This window comes from Durio zibethinus, chromosome 15 (genome assembly GCF_047325235.1).
Source record: "Durio zibethinus cultivar Kanyao isolate XHJ-2024 chromosome 15, ASM4732523v1, whole genome shotgun sequence".
Classification (NCBI taxonomy): Eukaryota; Viridiplantae; Streptophyta; class Magnoliopsida; order Malvales; family Malvaceae; genus Durio; species Durio zibethinus.
In genome coordinates this window covers 4,037,442-4,055,710 of record NC_143176.1, presented here as the reverse complement: position 1 = coordinate 4,055,710, position 18,269 = coordinate 4,037,442, and the positions used below count along the sequence as shown (strand labels likewise).

Here is an 18,269-nt window from a genome sequence, read left to right as displayed (position 1 = left end):
TTTGAGGAAAAGTTAAAAGTATCAATTTTCCTTGGAAATAAGTTTTCGAAAAAATATTTCTAAAAGATATTTTCGAGGAAAAGTTGAAAATATTAATTTTCCTTGAAAATAAGTTTTTCTAAAAGATATTTTTGGGGAAAAGTTGAAAGTATCAATTTTTCTTAGAAATAAGTTTTCTAAAAAATATTTTTGGAGAAAAGTTAAAAGTATCAATTTTTCTTGTACAAAAGCAATGAGTTTCTGAAGAGAAAATGATTTATATCTAAAGCCGAATCATTTTTTTATTTTTTTTCTTTTTGTTTCTTGAATTTTCTTTAATGTTAAATAATCCGATGATAGAGCCTCTGCAAGTGAAACAATAGTTTGCTTGTATACTCTTAAGATGAGGAAATTTTTTCAATTTTCTGCTAAAAGTATTAGAGTCAATTGATAATAAGTTTCAATAATTAATTACTTGGTAAATTTTTAAGGCTTATTGGATAACACAAAATTAAGCTAGTACTATCTTTTAATGGGCGTTGTGAAAGTGCTACAACCTTCATCACATGTAACCGAACTCTCGAAGCCTATTCTGTTTAGTAGACCTGAACCTATTCTTTTAGGGACCCTTAGGCTTAGGTGTTATAGATTACTTAGGTGATCAATCGCACTTAAATAAAAAAGATTGATGACGACTCTTAAAGCTAATGTCTAACGATAGGCCCTCGGATCTAACTGTTATGACAGCCAGTATGCACAAAAGTGAAATTACCACGACAAGATAATAAGAAATTACGCATGGTAAAGGGTGACCACTTGTTTAGACAGGGTTTTCATTTTGGATAGTGTTAATAAAGAGTGACCAGTGCTCTATCTTAAAATCTCTTGTCGTAAAGAAGGAATATTTAACGGGTGTGAGATTTAAATTTCAGCATTTATAATTCTTTCTCTTGTCTCTAACTATGATCTCATCTGTAAAAAAAAAAACATTTGAAAAACAATCAAAAAATTAACCAAATTTATAGTTTGAAGCTTCAATTAACTGTACAAATGAGATTCTTGGTAATAATTAGTTAAAGCATTCAAATAATTTATTTCCATATATACTTTATTCTTGTTGCAGAAAAAGTCAAAACGACAACAGCCTGTTGAAATCCCACAAAATCTTTAAGTAAAATTACTTCAAATAAGCTTCATGTGCTATAAGACTGGACTGTGTGGCTAAGCAGTCATGGCAGCAGCAGCAGCCTAATGAATTTTCCCTTCACAAAAGAAACCGAGAAAGCCCTACTTTGTCTCCAGTAGCTTTTACATCCTTTTCGATTTGTTCTCTATACTCTTTGAAACTAAAGTTTCTGTATAAACCTGGCTTGCTGCAGCTTTCTATTACAGTTTCGTAGGTGGGGCAGTAGAAATATGCCGCAGAGTACCTTTCAACCTCTTTGTTGGCAACCACTCGGTGAGTTATGCTCTTGTAAATGCCATTGCTCAATGCCTGCATTACATGGAAATGGAAGAATTAATACACAAATTAATGCAAGAAAGAAGTACATAGAATTCGAGCTCAACTTTTTATTATAATTATACATGTACTTATCATTGAATGCTCAAATTCGTAATATTTAAAAGTTTAAAACATTAAATAAAAGAGTAAGAATGGGTTAATCTTTGATATATGATGTCATTGTCATTAGTAATTAGTAATTACTACTATATATTACCTGAAATAAGTCACCAATGTTGATAACTAGGGCTTGTGGATTGGGTTTAACACTAACCCATCTTCCATCTCTCTTCAATTGCAATCCTCCTACTTGGTCTTGGGATACAATGGTTAGGAAATCAGTATCAGTGTGAGGGATAAAGCCAGGCATCATGGAAGAGTGGGGACAAGGAGGATATCTGTTCATTCGAAGAAAACTAGAGCTTGATGAGCAGTTCTCCTGGAAATAATTTGGCTTAATACCCAAATTTTGTGCTAAACATTCAGCCAATTTTTGAGCCAGTAAATCAGCTTTTGCGGCACACTCTTCAATGGTTGACCTGCAAAAAAAAAATGAAGGGTCTTCAATAATTGTATCATTAATCTTGTCTATACAAAGAAAATCATAGTTTTCGATTATCAATCAATCACATGCCTAGGAAGGCAGTAACACTAATGTTTTCTCATGCATGCTGCCTTAAAAATTAACTAGCACATTGGAGTGGTGACAAGTGACAACAGTGACAGTGGTCTGGTGGCGAAGGCACAGCTGCAGGGCCATGGCCGGCTGCAAGATATCTCTCGACCAGTGGGCCTTCGAAATATTTGGCAGGTAGGTGGTAGCATGAGGCCAACTATATATGCCAAGCAACTACGTACAAGATATATAGGATAAGGTTTGAGACTGTAATGTAATAATGTACAACATTTGGCCATAGGAGTTTGAAAATGAAATTTTTGGCCTGTGTTCCATTCATGTAGTTAAACTACTATAAATTTATACCATGAAATTAATGATAATTTCACTGCAAATAAGAACTTTGAACTATAAATTAATAGCTCTACTTCTTCCAAAATGACGTTCATTGTTACTCTCCAATAAGAGCAGCTATACTCATTTTTAAGGGTTTTCATGTTTTTATTTTGGAAACCAAAGGTCCCACTTGAACCTTAATCTCTCTACTCAATACTCAAAAACTGTTTGACCAATAAATGACCAATTATGACTATATATAGATCAAATTAGGAGTAGCAAACAACAATTATGAATGGTATTTAGTCAAATTCAACTCTAATAAGTCCAAAACTGATCAATTCCTATGAATTTATATTGTTTATATTATTATTATTATAGTTTGAAGATTCTAATTATAAACAGTAATTGTTCCTCAAATACCATCTTCTTAATTAGCAAAAAAAAAAAAAAAAGGCCAAATGTAGAGCTTCAGCAATTGATGAATATAGTCGATAAATTTTGTAAATTCATTGCTTGTTCTTGCATAGAAATGTACATAAATTCCTACATAATAATTTTTTTTTCTAAAAAAAAGGGTAAACTCAAAGTTGAATGACTAATTCTATGTGTATATATAACCTTTTTTACCTTTTTGCTTCAATAGCCTAAAAGTTGTTCCTTGTTATATTGCATGTAAAGACAATGAAGTCTAACTATGGTGCCTAAAAAAGTAAAAGATAAAATAATTTAAGTACCTGAGATTATAGTATTCGTCCATTTTCGAAATATCTTTGACAGATATATGCAAAGCTTCTGACCAAGAAAGGTTACTCAAGCTAGTAGCAAGAGGGTTACCCCAACGATAGGTATGAGCTGATAAATTCAGAAAGTTTTTGTTAGCCTTCGTGTCGAAAGGCTGCTGAAAAACCTTCATTTGCTCATGCTTCAACCTGCCTAGAAGCTCTTCTGGAATCCCATGATTCACAATTTGAAAGAAACCCCATTCGCTAGCAGCTTCAGCTATCTGTTCTATGAATTTTTGTCTCTCAAATGGTCCAAGATTCAAATGGCTGAGATCAATCAGAGGTAGTTCAAATTCCTCAAAGACTTCAACCATGGGAAATTTCTCCTTTTCATCATCAGCAGAGCTCTGGAAGATGGCCTTGTATTTTTTGAAAAATGGAGGTTCAACAGCCATTGATGGAGAGGAAGTTGGAGAATATTGCCTATCTTCTCAATCCTGAGCAGAAAATGTACATGGAGTATTACTTTTTTTCTTAACGAACAGACTATTAATGTCAATTACCTGGTAGAGATTTTATGAATTTGTGTCTATTCACCTTATCTCCCTTGGGATAACAGACAAGCATAAACAATTACAAGGAGAACCAACAGCCACAGTACTCCATTTCTGCAATTCATATGCAAAAATGTTAAAGAAAGTTCTATTGGAGTGGAGGAAATGTCAACTAATTAAAGGTAATAGCATCCATGATCAAGCCAATATTCCTTTGACACTGGATGACCAACCTAGGGGATAAGTGGGAGTTCTTCAAAGAAATTGAGAAGTTAATAAAACAGATTATTGCATCCTTGGTTTTTTGTCAATATCTTCAGAGAAGTAAATTGTTTCCTAGACCCTTTGGTGTGGACAGGACTGATATTGTCACAGTTGGTAGGTGGTAGCTTTAATGTTTTTTTAGGCTAATTTGTTGTGTTTTTTTTTTTTTTTTTTGTTATTAATTCTTAGTCTTTCTTTTGCCTTTTGTTTTCCTCTTTGCCCTCTTTTTATGGTTTGTTTTTTCAATTGTTGGATTTATATGTATTTGCGTTGGTTCCCCTTCCTAGCAGAGAAAACTTCTTTCATTGATTGAGAAAAAAATGGGGATTTATGCATTGCTAATCATCATGTCTTCATGGCATATATATAATTAAGAAAGTATAAGTTTCGAAAACGGAAATCACTTAGAAGAGACCAATTAAGGACAATTGTGTAAGCAGTGCTATACTTTTCCATAAAAGGAAGTAGCATCCATGTTGCAATATAGCTAGCTAAAATAATATAGAAAAAGTGATGGTGAATTTCCTATTTCATGGCCTGCTCTCTTATTACTAACAGGAGCAAGAAAAAAAAAAGTTACATATGTGTTGCACAAACTCTTTATTTTTTTGAAGTACTCAAATTCGATACCTAAGTATAGGTCTGACCATCTAAATAAATATATATTTATATATAAAAACTTAAAAATAAATGAACGTACCCATATTGAATACATTTATATTCGTATCCAACATTCACCCTTGAGTCCAAATAATATACAAAAAAGCCTATTGCTCATGAGAATCACCTACTCAACTAAACATATAGGGCAATGCACCAGAATGAAAGTATACAAGAAGGGGGTAATTAAAGCTGTTTAATCAGGACCTTGCTAAAGGACTAAGTAATGCAATAATATTCTAGGGTTTTTTTAGCTTTGAAAGAAAGATTAATAGTCCATATAGCATACAATTATTTATAGAGACAGGTTTATAGTTAGGTTCAAGTTTGAACATATGCTATTGGCTGAGAGAATTAATGGGTAAAGCATAGAACACGCGTCTAAACAAGTTATCAGAGAAGAAAGAAATAGATTTTTAGCTATACATATAAAGGTTTTCATGGCTGACATAATTGCTGTTGACATTGTTGTGCTGCAGCAATGTTTTTCAAAGCCTTGAAAAAGAATCATAATTTGGTTGTGTTTCAAGTTTCAACCAATTAGTGTTTCATCAAAGTTTGGCCCTCTCCTCTCAATGGCCATTGGCCAATGCTTAAAAGCTAAAACTCTTATCACTTCAACATCTAGAGGCTGATCCCTATTGGTGTATGGACTGACTAAGATCATATCAAATAGCAATTATTTTTAAATTTGTGATGGTTAGAATTGAACTTTAATCATTGAAATCTAATCATCAAAGAGTTTAACATTTTATCACACACCACATACTTATTAGCAACATTAAATGATAATTAAATATAATAACAAGATCTGATTAGTTCCAAGGATTTTGTGCAATGTGATTCCTACACCATACAAACAAAGTGTGATCTAATTTTTGACACGGGACTACTTAATTGAAATGTGTGATTAATAATTGTCTTAAATAAAAATATTCAGCTTTAATTGTGAATGTGATAGTTAAGTCCTTGTCATAAGGTTTAATGGAGTTAGATTACTTCTAATAAATTGGAGTTACAATTTACATTTTAATAAGATAAATACTACTAGATTCCTTTTGAAATTAATTACGATGATATTTAAGCTACGACGACTATATATTTAATGTATCAATTTCATAAAATTAATACAACTCAAAATTCATCATATAAGAATGGGTTTTGTTAATGGGTTTATTTTATAAGTTTATATTTGATATATTGTTAGTATATAAATTTTATATATTATCAGTAAATCAGACGATATCACATCATTAATGAATAAATACAACTTTTAAAATAAATATACAAAAAATTAATATTTTTCAAAAAACTTATTCATTAATAAGATGGTATCATCTGATTCACTTCATTAATGAGATAATAGCATCATATTCACTGACAGTATATAAAATTTATACATTTATAATGCATCAAATATAAATATTTATTTTATTATTCAAAATTTTTTTGTAGGTGACGAGATTTTAACTTTTTTTAAAAAATAAAGACTATATCATTAAAGTAAATGCACATTTTTAAAAAAATTATTATATTTAATACTTATTTAATATCATAATCATGCATTTAATATTAAAATTTCATTCCAATTAAATCAACCCATTGGACTTATTGAACCAAAAAAACAATTAAACTAAACTAAACTAAACTATTTGACTATTTGTGGTTAAGATACCAATGAGAATCAAGAATATTCCAACAATTAATTGGTTTTATCATGGTAATTAATTCAGATATTTTAAATTACCAATTGTTCTAAGCCTTACAAGAAAAGCTTAAGATGGAACCATGCATGGGGTTAGCTGATCACTCATATATTTGTTTTCCACGGCAATAATGGAAAGCTGCATGCTGGAAAAAGAAAAAAAGCAAATGCATAAGTTAAAAATGATTTTTATTTAAAGAATTTTCATCCTTTTAACACGTGTGCAAGTGTGACTGCCCACCAATGAAGAAGAAGTGTGCGTGTAAGATATCAAACATTTCATATTCGTACAACCTTATCCACAACTCTTTTGATGTGGAAATGACTGGCAAATTCTGGACGTTGACGTTTAATGCTCTTTTAAATATATTATTTGATATATTGACATAATTTTTTTTTAATTTTATAAATAAAATTAAAATATTGATATATGTATTTTTTAAATTATATTAAAGAATGTGTGTCATTTTTTTATTATGAAAATAAAAAATTTATTATTAATGTATATGATAAATTTTTTTAATTAAATGATAGAACAAGCAATTAAGATAAGTAATTAAATAAGAAGCCTTAATGTATTTATCCCATTCACTTAATATTATATGTTCTTTTTTATATAATTAATATTGAATTATACATTGAGTGATGGACCCTTTCGTCCATTAATTTCACTCCATTATCCTATATAAACATTCCTCTGAGAAAATATCGTATGCACTTTTATACCCTAAATATAATGTAACATGTATTAAATATTTGTCTAAAAATGAGGTTTTAAATCTAAAGATTTGTTTATAAAATATGCATATTGTATATACAATGTCAGATGTTGACATTGAGCTATTTTGTTGACGGTAAAAATTTTAAATTATAAAAAAGGAAGGTCGGTTAATAATAAAGATTAAAAATTTTTTTGATGTTTATATTTCGATATTAATAATCAATATTCGAGATAAAAATAAGATATGAAAGTTGTTATAAAAAAAGATGAAAGTTGAATTAATTTAATAGTACCTACCAAAGATTAATTATATTATGATAAAAGTGTTGGACTTAGATAATTTGAGCTTCAAATAATAGGTTAAGGGTAATGTGTCAATTTAAACTAAGCTAACAATTAACGATCCAATTAGAAGATGATAAGTCAACATCTTTATATAATATCATATGTTCAATTGAGATGATCAAATTGACGTAAATTTAAAATTTCAAATCAATTCGATACGCCAACTCAACTCAAATTAATTAAATTATTTATGTTTTGTTAATAATTCATACTTTGAGACAAAATATCTATTTTATCTCTTGGACCACAAAATGTTGTAAAATGAATTGAAGATTAATAATAAAAAGGATTGGAGTATTTATTTATTTGTTGGCTTTTCTTTATTTTTTCCTCTTATTTAATTTCCTTCAAAAGTTTCATTTCTTTAAAATAGTCATAAAAGGTGACAAATATTTTAGAACTAAAGATATATATTTATTTATATTTATATTTATATTTATATTTATATTTATATATATACTTGTTTCCAACTCGTTTTGAAGTGGTTGAGCAGTCTTTCAAATGAAAAATCAAATAAGAGTTTAAAAGAAGTTCTGGGACTGATATTCATTGGTACTAGATTGATGATGAAGAATGGATGCTGGACCACATGATTGTAAAAGAATTGATAGAACAGAAATCCAATTCAATTGACAGATAGAATTTGAATTGGAGATAACATTATTGGTGTATGTCATTGCTTTTTTAGGTTAAAAGACTATCTTGACTTTGAAAAAGATAAAATAGCCAAGAGTTTATAAACAAAAATAAGTGGGAGACAAAGATATCTTATCTTATAATGCATCCATGATATCTAATGAATTTAGAGATTAAATTAATTAATTCATATAATTACTTTTAAAAAATGATATTTAACCTGCCTTAATAGCCGTTATTTTTTTTTTGTCTATTTTTATAATGCGACTTACGACATTTTTATAAAAAAGAAATTAAATATCTAATTAAGGAAACCCACAATATTGTTTTAATGGGCTAATAATTAGACCAACAACTATAATAAATTTTATCTCTAATTTGGCTAAAAATGTGTTGTTATTACAAAAAATAATGAAGCTAATGTCCAAGAAAGTTACAATTAGGTATGGTTCTAGATTAAAAAATGTTATACATATTAAACTTAAGGTATGGATTTACAAAAATATTTTGTAAGGAATAGATTGCATTTACCAACAAATTCCTAATTTTGCTTCTCCATTCTTATGCCAAACTTTCATATCACCAAAACTAATATCTCTGTCTCTATCTCTTAATTTTGTCTAGATAAGATGACTTTGTCCTTGAAATTATTTGATAATGACTAAGATATGGTTGATGCAGGTTTTTTTTTTTATTATTTTTTTTGGTTTATTCATGGAAGCTTGTGTTTATTTTTGAATTCAGTCAACTTTTTTTTTAAATCCAAAGCAAGAAAAAATTAATGGATAATGTTATTAGCATTATTCTAAAAAAAAAAAATTTTAAATCATGCGCATAAAAGAATTAGACAAGTTTTCCACATAAAAGAATTGCCCATGCATATATCTAATTTAAAGGTATAGTAGGTTTTAAGGGTGAACAGGAAAGATTTAGATGAAATCTTTTAAGTGAAATTCGTAAAATTTTTTATTAAAAATGATTAAATAAAAAATTAAAATTGGTAAATTGAAATTTTCATTACATAGATTAAGTGTGCAAAATTTAAAAATGATTAATAAATTTTGATATAAATTTTTAGATAAATATATTTAACAAAAATATTGATAAAATTTTTACCATTGAATAAATATGGATCAAATTTGAATTATAAACAACATTTTTAATAATTTTTTACATATTATTGATCTTCACATTGAACTCTATCAATTTATCTATTTAAATTTTTATTGAAGTTCTTATTAAATCATTTTTAAGAAAAAATTTTACAAATTTCACCAAATAAACTTCATATAAATTTTATCCAATGTGAACAATGCATAAAAAAAATAAGGTACTTACGTCTAATTATGCTAAAAACAGTCGAGTCCAACGAAAACTAGGTTAAAAGTATTAATTTCACTGCTTGCTTTTGCCTTTTGAATGCTTGGAATTTGCCCAAAATAACATGGGTAAGGAAGAGGCCTCGCCCTATAAACGTAAGGATGGATGGGGCGGTAGCCATGCATGCAAGGCTTGGCACTTGGCATCAGATAGCTTTTAATTTACAGAGCTCCATGGATCTATGGTTTCCAACTGACTGTATGTGATGAGTAAATTGTGAAATATGTGTTTGAATCATTTTGCTAAAGGCTGGACATGTCTTGTTTTTATAGCAATCAAAGCTGTGGTAGCGGGATTATATGTATATAGAAACTCCATCCATAATTGTTTCGTCTACCTTGCTTGCCTCCTTGGCAATGGATAAATAATTGAGCAAGTCAAAGTCGATATATATGTTTGAATGATACCCCCATGTTCTTGAAGAAAAAAGCGCTGCAAAACTCTTGACTTCTCGCTATGGATATATGCAAGAAACAAGGATCCTACATGGATTTGGAACCAAGACAGGATTGTAGACATCAAGATTTGAAAATAATTCTGAAATTCAAAATTTAATTCAGTTGATTCATATAATTATTATTAATTAACAAGTGACATATAATAATTCTAAAGTTCAAACTCTAATAATTATAACTCATTCCGTTATTAATTAAAAATTCAGAAGATATCATAAAAGATGATAAATTTATACTAAAAACCTTGAGAATCAATTCATATAATTATTATTAATTAACAAATGACATATAATTATTATCAATTCATATGAATCAATTCAGTTGATTCATATAATTATTATTAATTAACAAGTGACATATAATAATTCTAAAGTTCAAACTCTAATAATTATAACTCATTCCGTTATTAATTAAAAATTCAGAAGATATCATAAAAGATGATAAATTTATACTAAAAACCTTGAGAATCAATTCATATAATGAAGTTGTAAGAATCCATAAATAGTATAACAGCAACCAATTAGAGAGTTGATGCAATTGTATTGCAGGAACATGAAATTAGCTTTGAAAATTAAAGATGCCATGTTGCAAATAAACCAATTAATTAGAGAGGCATAGAGAGAAAGTGATAATCAAATAACAAAATGATGCCAAAATGTTTTATGAAGACTTTGCACACAAAAATGACTGCTGCAATAAGAAAATGCAGCGGTTCATGCCTCATGGGCTTTTTGGGCTTGAGTGGGGTTAGGCTTCGGCATTTTGGTTGTGTTCCTAATAACCACTATACTGGTTACTGCTGATCAATTAGTCTAATTTGGCTTAAAAATTTTACCCCCAAATTACAACTATTATTTCTTTGGATAAAAAGGTTGAAGATGTATTCAAGAATCTGATTCCAGCCGTAAAAAAGAATGTATTAGATAAAATCCAAAAATCTTTTTTTATTAAATAAAAAAAATTAAAAATATATTCAAGAATTTAATTCATTGATATAAAATCTTTCTACTTTCAAATAATAAAAAAGAAACATAAGAAAGATTGAGGATTTGCTTCAACTCTAAAAACAATTATGGATATGCGAATGAAATTGTGCTTAGGAATGCCTCTTTGTATACAAATATAGAATAAAAAATCAAACAATTAGGTTTGTCAAACAAAAAATCGAACAATTAGTAACAATTTTTATTTAATGGGTGCATTTAAACATACAAATCTATAAATTTGACAATATGTATATTTATTTTGTATTTATTTGTATCAAATATATGTAATATATAAAAATTATCGTATTATAATTTATATTAATGATAAGTTAAAAAATAAAAGATATTTTTAATTTTATAAAAAAAATATATAATTTTTATTAAATTCTAAACTATTTTTAAAATTTTTTTTCCATATTAGTATCGCATGTATCATTATATTGTGATTAAATTATCATTTTTACAAATCTATGATTTATTAAAAGGGAATTTTATATTAATAGGCAGAAAATTATATAGTACTATAGTGATAACATCTAGAATCAAAATTTAATTATATAAATGATAGAAAAATAAAGCACGAAATAAATTAGCTCAATTTAAATTTCTTTATTTTTTACAAATCTTGGAGTTCAATTATTAAAAAATAACATAGGTTTGGAGTTCAAATTTCGGTATTTATGACCCATTCTCTTATTAATTAAAAATTCAGAATATACTATTAAAGATGATGAATTTAAATTAAAAACCTCGAAAATTAGTTTATATAATTAAGTTATGAAAATCCATATAAACAGAATAAAAGCAACCAATTCTAGAGCTGGTGCAATTGTATTGTAAGAACATGAAATTAGCTTTGAAAATTAAAGATGCCATGTTGCAAATAAACCAATTAAATAGAGAGGCATGCAGAGAAAGTGACAATCAAGTAGGTTTTAAGTTAAAAGTTCATCTTAAAACAAAATGATGCCAAATGTTTTATGTAGACTTTGCATACAAAAATGACTGCTCCTATGAGAAAATGCAATGGCTCATGCCTCATGGGCTTTTTGGGCTTGAGTGGGCTTAGGCTTGGGCATTTTGTTTGTGTTCCTAACCACTATAGTGATTACTACTGGTTATTTAGTCCTCTTCGGCTTAAAAATTTTACGCTCAAATTACAACTATTATTTCTTTGGATAAAGAAAATTTTGAAGACAATAATGAATGTAGGCTCAAATGGTTAAAAATGTGTTTTTGGGTTGTTTTGCTAAATAAAAAAAAGCTGAAGATATATTCAAGTATTTGATTAAGTGATTAATACACAATTCAAAATCTATCTATTTTCAAATAATAAAAAAGAAACATAAAAAAATTTGAGGATTTGCTTCAACTTTTGAGAACAGTAACGGATGAACACATAAAGTTATGCATTACAAAAGGATTTATATTACAGTTAACATTACTAAGATATCATAATTAACACTCCAACTTAAGAATAATATTTACTAAAACCAAATTTTAACTATAATTTTTGAAGTTAAATAAAGTTTGAAAGTCTAACAAATCATTTTTTAATGACTAATATTTTTTTCAATTTAGCTTACTTATATTCTTATTTTGGCTCTATCACAAGTAATATTTAGATATTTTACAAACACATATAGAAATTAGAAAATCACATCAAACATTGAAATTTTAGAAGTGATTTTCATTGTATAGCACTTAACTCTTACATGATTCTAGAAGTGGCTCATATGGTATAGTACTTAGCTCATGTTCGACTGGTGATCACTTTGATACCATTTATAGAGACTCGCACTCAATCTACGAGGTGTTATTCATTTTAACTAGAAAGTTTTACAGTTTTATCTTACAAAAAGCAGTTTAAATATACAAATTTATAAACTTGATAATTTGTATGTTTGTATTATATTTATTCGTATAAAATATATATAATATATAAAAATTATCATATTATAATTCATATTGATAATAAGTTATGTTAGAAAAATGAAGTCTAGGTCCATGTAATTAGTTTTGGACCAATCAAAGGCCATGGTCTTGGTCTTTTTTTTTACACAAAGCCCTAACTACTTAATAAAAAGATGTGGGGTTGTTTTAAGGTGGTGTCACAAAACTAAGAAAAGAAAGAAGAAAAGCCAGGAAAAGTAGAGAAAAAAAAGAGAATGGAGAGTTGGTTGAACAAAAGTTGATCCGTGGTCCGATTGAGCTAAAATTTTATCAGCAGGTTTATAATTCAAAGTTCTACATTCTGAACGGTAAAAATCAGGGTTGAAGCTCTCTAAGAATAAATCTATGGTATATTTGTTGAGTCACCTATTTGGTGAGATTTTTTTAATTTTTTTTCAATTGTTGATTAGCTTTAGTTTTAGCTGAAAAAGAACTTTGTATATTCATTATTTGATAGTGGAGATTTTTATGGTGGTCCATGATTTTTTCCTCTACACTAAAGGATTTTTCAAGTAAATATTGGTGTGCTTTATTTTTTTGTATTTTTTATTATTGATTGTTGTCTATTGTTGTGGATTTATTGTGATATATTGCTTTTGCGTTGTTGTGTTTATTGCATCAGGCCTAACAAGTGATATCAAAATAAGAGTTATTTTGAGACATCGATACAAAAGTAACTAAGGACAAAAGTAAATTTTGTTTAAGATCATAGAGGGTGATACAGGTTTTATAATAAAATTGATAGCATCAAATTATTCAATTTAGAAGCCTATGATGAAAGATCATTTATAGTACAAAAATTTGTATAAATCGATATTGGGTGATTCGACTAAACCAATAAATATGAAGATGAAAGTTGAAGAAAGTTAGATAGAAAAACGTTGGCTACAATAAAAAAATTGATTGATATCAGCGTGTTCCATCATGTAGCGCAGAAAGTAGATGCCCACATTATTTGAGAAAAATTGATAGCATTGTATGAGAAAAAATAGGTATGAATAAAGTTATACTAATTAAAAAGCTTATAACTTTACAGTACAGGGATGAACGATCAATTACAGAGTACTTGAGTGATTTTTAATATACATTTAATCGGATGACTACTATAGAGCTTAAGATAGATGATAAAATGAAGGTGTTGTTTCTTTTAGGTTCATTGTTAGACAGTTGAAATACTTCAGTTGTAATTATTCTTAACTCAATTCCTGATTATAAGGTGATATTTAAGATGATAAAAGACAATATGCTTAATGGAGAAACAAGGTAAAAAGATGTAAATCTTGAAAATCAAGCTTTGGTCATAAAAAATAAGGAAACATTGACAGAGGTCAGAACTCAAAAAGCTATTATAAGTCTAAACATAGATCTAAGTCAAAAGATAAAGTGAAGTGTTTTCATTGTGATAAGGCAAGTCATATAAAATGACATTATAAAATCTTGAGCAAGAGTGAAAAGATAAGAAAGGCAAGAGTTCAAATGATGTAATATTACAGCAATGAATTTAGATAGTGATTCAGTTACTTTGATTTATACATATAATGATTGTAATCATATTGGTGAACCAACCATTGACTGGATAATTGACACAGAAGCGACATATCATTGTGTTCCTATGAGAAAATTGTTTACAACTTATAAAGTAAGAGACTTTGGTTACACCAAGATGAGAAACAAAAATGTCACAGATTATTGAGATTGATATATTGTTACACAAACTAGTATAGACTGCTTGTTAACTTTGAGAGATGTCAGACACATTTCGGATATGAGAATGAACTTGCTAGTAATTAATATCTTTGATAAGGAGGTATATGAAAGTTGACAAAAGAATGAATAGTAAAAACTTCTCAAAAGATCTATAATAGTTACAAAGAGAAAATTATGCTGCACAATGTATAAGATATGGATGTAATTAAATGGTAACCAGGTAAATGCCATTAAAGATGATGCTTTAGCAAACTTATGACACAAGAGGTTAGCACACATGAGCGAAAAAAGATTACAGGTTTTGGTAAGGTAGTCTCTCATTCCCTTGACCAAAGGTATGTTTCTTGATTTATGTGATCATTGTTTGTTTGGTAAGCATAGTAAAGTTTTTTTTCCTAAGAGTTTTAAAAAAAAAATTAAAATTAATTTATTCTGACATATGTGATTCCATTGAGATTGAGTCATTAGGTGGTAGCAGATATTTTATTACTTTTATTGATGATGCTTCATGTAAAACTTGGATGTATATGTTGAAAAATAAAAGTTAGGTATTATAATATTTTAAAAAATTTTATGTCATGATTGAAAGGATGACAGGGTTACCCTTAAAGTGTATTTAGACTGATAATGATAGGGAATACACATTCAAAAAATTTGAAGAGTACTGTTTAAAGCATAAGATCGGGCATAAGATGACAGAACCTAAAACATTACAGTATAATTGTGTAGCTGAAAGGATGAACTGCACTATTGTGAAAAAAAATTAGATATATATTGAGGATGGTAAAATTACTAAAGCCATTTTGAGGTGAAGTAGTCAACATAGCTTGTTATTTGCTTAATAGGTCACTATCAGTACCTTTGGACTTTGATATTTCAGAAAGAGTATGAACAAAAAAAGATGTTTTATACTCTCACTTGAAAGTTTTTAGGTGTAAAGTATTTATGCATGTGTCGAAAGAACATAAGTCAAAGTTTGACAGTAAAGCTACATAATGTGTGTTTGTAGGATATTGTAATGAAAAATTTGGCTACAAGGTATGTGATCTAGTGAAAAGAAATATAGTCAAAAATAGATATGTGATTTTCATGAAAGGAAACTGTAGCAGATCTTGAGAAAAATGAGAAGACTAAACATGTTACTATTGAGTGTGATGTTTCAACATCGATAGAAGTTTCATAGGAAAGAGCCACAGATGATAGAAATGAGCAAGAAACAAAACTTAGAGATATCAATGAGGCAAATGTAATCAATTTTAATAAGAGGAGCAATCATCTCCACCAGAGAGTGATGAGTAAGAGGAGCTACTTTCAACATCATGTGGTGTAGAGTTTCAACCTAAGAGATCTACTAGAGAGTACAGGTCATCTACCATGTATTTAAGTTTAAATTTTATTTTAGTTATCAGTAAGGGAGAGCTAGAGAGCTTTTAAGATGTGCAGGCCATTTCGGATAGAAAGTACTAGTTAAAAGTAATGAAAAAAGAGATGAAATTATTACAAAAAATGGTACCTATGATCTTGTTAAACTTTTAAAAAGGAAGAGGTCGTTGAAAAATAAATGAGTGTTCAAGTTAAAAAAAGATTGTGACAAGCTAGTGAGATATAAAGCTCGATTAGTGGTGAAAGATTTTTTTTCAGAAACTAGGCATCAATTTTGATAAGATCTTCTATTTAGTTTTGAAATGAGTTCCATTCGAGTAGTACTAAGATTAAAAGTTGGTTTAAATCTTGAGCTTGAGTAATTTGATGTTAAAAACTGTATTCTTGCATGATGACTTACAGAAGAACATGTATATGAATCACCCTAAGGGTTTTGAAGTGAAAGGAAAAGAACACTTAGTTTACAAATTAAAAAAAAACTTGTATGGCTTGAAACAAGCTCCGTAACAGTGATACAAGAAGTTTGATTCTTTTATGGTGAGTCACAGCTATAAAAAAATAGCAACGGATCCTTATATGTATATTAAAAAAAATTTTGATGATAACTTTATTATTCTTTTATTATAGTTGATGATATGTTGATTGTGAGACAAGATGCTAGTATGGTTTACAAGTTAAAAGAATAATTGTCTAAGTTTTTTGATATGAAAGATTTAGATTCAGCAAAATAAATTTTCAGTATGGATATTATCCGGGATAGGAGAGCTAAAAAACTGTGGTTGTTATAAGAAAAATATCGAATGGGTACTTAATAGATTCAATATGCAATATGTTAAATCAGTTGACAGTCAACTTGTCAACTATTTTTATCTGAGTAAAAAATTTTATCCGATGTCTAAAGAAGAGCAACTAGCTATATCTAGTATTTTTTTATTCTTTTGCAGTCAATTTTTTAATATATCTTATGGTTTGTATACGATTTGATATTGCTCATGTAGTTAGTGTAGTGAATAAAATTTTTTCTAATCCAAGAAAGGTTTATTGGGAAGCAGTAAAATAGATTTTCAGATATTTGAGAGGCATCTAAAAAATGTGCTTGAGTTATGGAGTTTCACAATTAATTCTAGAAGGATTTACTAATGTTGACATGGCAGGCAATCTTGATGGTAAAAAATTTACTTTAGGGTATTTATTCACTTTTGTAAAAAAAACTATGTCTTGGCAGTTTAAGTTATAAAAGTGTGTTGCTTTATCAACTATAGAGGCTGAGTATATTGCAGCAACAGAAGTAAGTAAAAAAATGCTTTGGATGAAATTTTTTTTCTTAAATTGAGGTTGAATCAGAAAGAATATATGTTGTTTTGTGATAGTCAAAGTGCTTTATATTTAAGCAAGAATGTCATGTACCATGCTAGGATAAAGCACATTGATGTTAGATATCACTGTTTACGTTCAGTAATTGAGAAACAATAGATACTGTTAAAAGAAGTCCATACTAATGAAAATGTAACGAATATGTTAACTAAGATACTTTCTAGGGAGAAGCTTGAGCTTTATAGTAACTTGACTAAGGTAAGTTTCAAATGAAACTGCTATGGTGATGAATCTCCTCCTAATAGGGTTGAAAGAAAAAATTATTAAGAAAATGAGGTCCAACCCCATGTAATTGGTTTTGGATCAATTAAAGGCCATGGGCGTTGGTCTTTCTTTTTACACAGAGTTTGGCTACTTAATAAAAAGAGGTGGAGTTGTTTTAAGATAGTGTCATAAACCAAAAAGAGAAAGAAAAAAAGCCAAAAAAAATAGAGAAAAAAAAGGGAAAGTTGGTTGAAGGAAAATTGATTCATGGGCTGATTGAACTGAAACTTTATCAGCAAGTTTATGATTTAGAGTTCTACATTCTAAATAGTGAAGACAAGTTTGAAGCTCTCTAGGAATAAATTCATGGTGTATTTGTTGAGTTATCTTTTTAGTGAGATTTCTCCAATTGTCTCTCTAGTTGTTGATTAGCTCTAGTTTTAGCTAGAGAAGAACTTTGTATATCCATTATTTGATAATAGAGATTTTTTTTATGGTCCGTAGTTTTTTTTTCTACACTGAAAGGTTTTTCACGTAAATTTTGGTGTGCTTTATTTTTTTATATTTTTTATTATTGATTGTTATCTATTACTGTATGTTTATTATGATATATTATTTTTGCGTTGTTATATTTATTATTTCAGGCCCAACAAGTTAAACATAAAATACGTTTTTAATTTTTACGAAAGCTATCAATAATTTTTATTAAAATTTAAACTATTTTTTATATTTTTTTCAAATTATTATTGTATTATATCATTTTATAATGATTAAATTATTAT

The 18,269-nt window shown here is 28.3% G+C and overlaps 1 protein-coding gene across 2 annotated transcripts; it reads right to left on the bottom strand.

Annotated features, from left to right (window-relative positions):
- Window positions 1–1,026: 1,026 nt before the first annotated feature.
- On the bottom strand, window positions 1,027–4,104 carry LOC111302279 (gibberellin 2-beta-dioxygenase 8-like). 2 transcript variants are annotated; one of them, XM_089744268.1, is made up of 4 exons: window positions 3,758–4,104; window positions 3,173–3,657; window positions 1,701–2,022; window positions 1,027–1,474 (listed from the first exon to the last, which is right to left on the bottom strand). In XM_089744268.1, the coding sequence occupies exons 2-4, from the start codon at window positions 3,613–3,615 to the stop codon at window positions 1,244–1,246; spliced, it is 996 nt and encodes a 331-aa protein (XP_089600394.1). In that variant the 5' UTR covers window positions 3,616–3,657; window positions 3,758–4,104; the 3' UTR covers window positions 1,027–1,243. The 2 variants fall into 2 exon arrangements, with proteins under 2 accessions (XP_089600394.1, XP_022753944.1); XM_022898209.2 differs by having other exon boundaries at window positions 3,173–4,104.
- Between the last annotated feature and the right edge of the window lie 14,165 nt (window positions 4,105–18,269).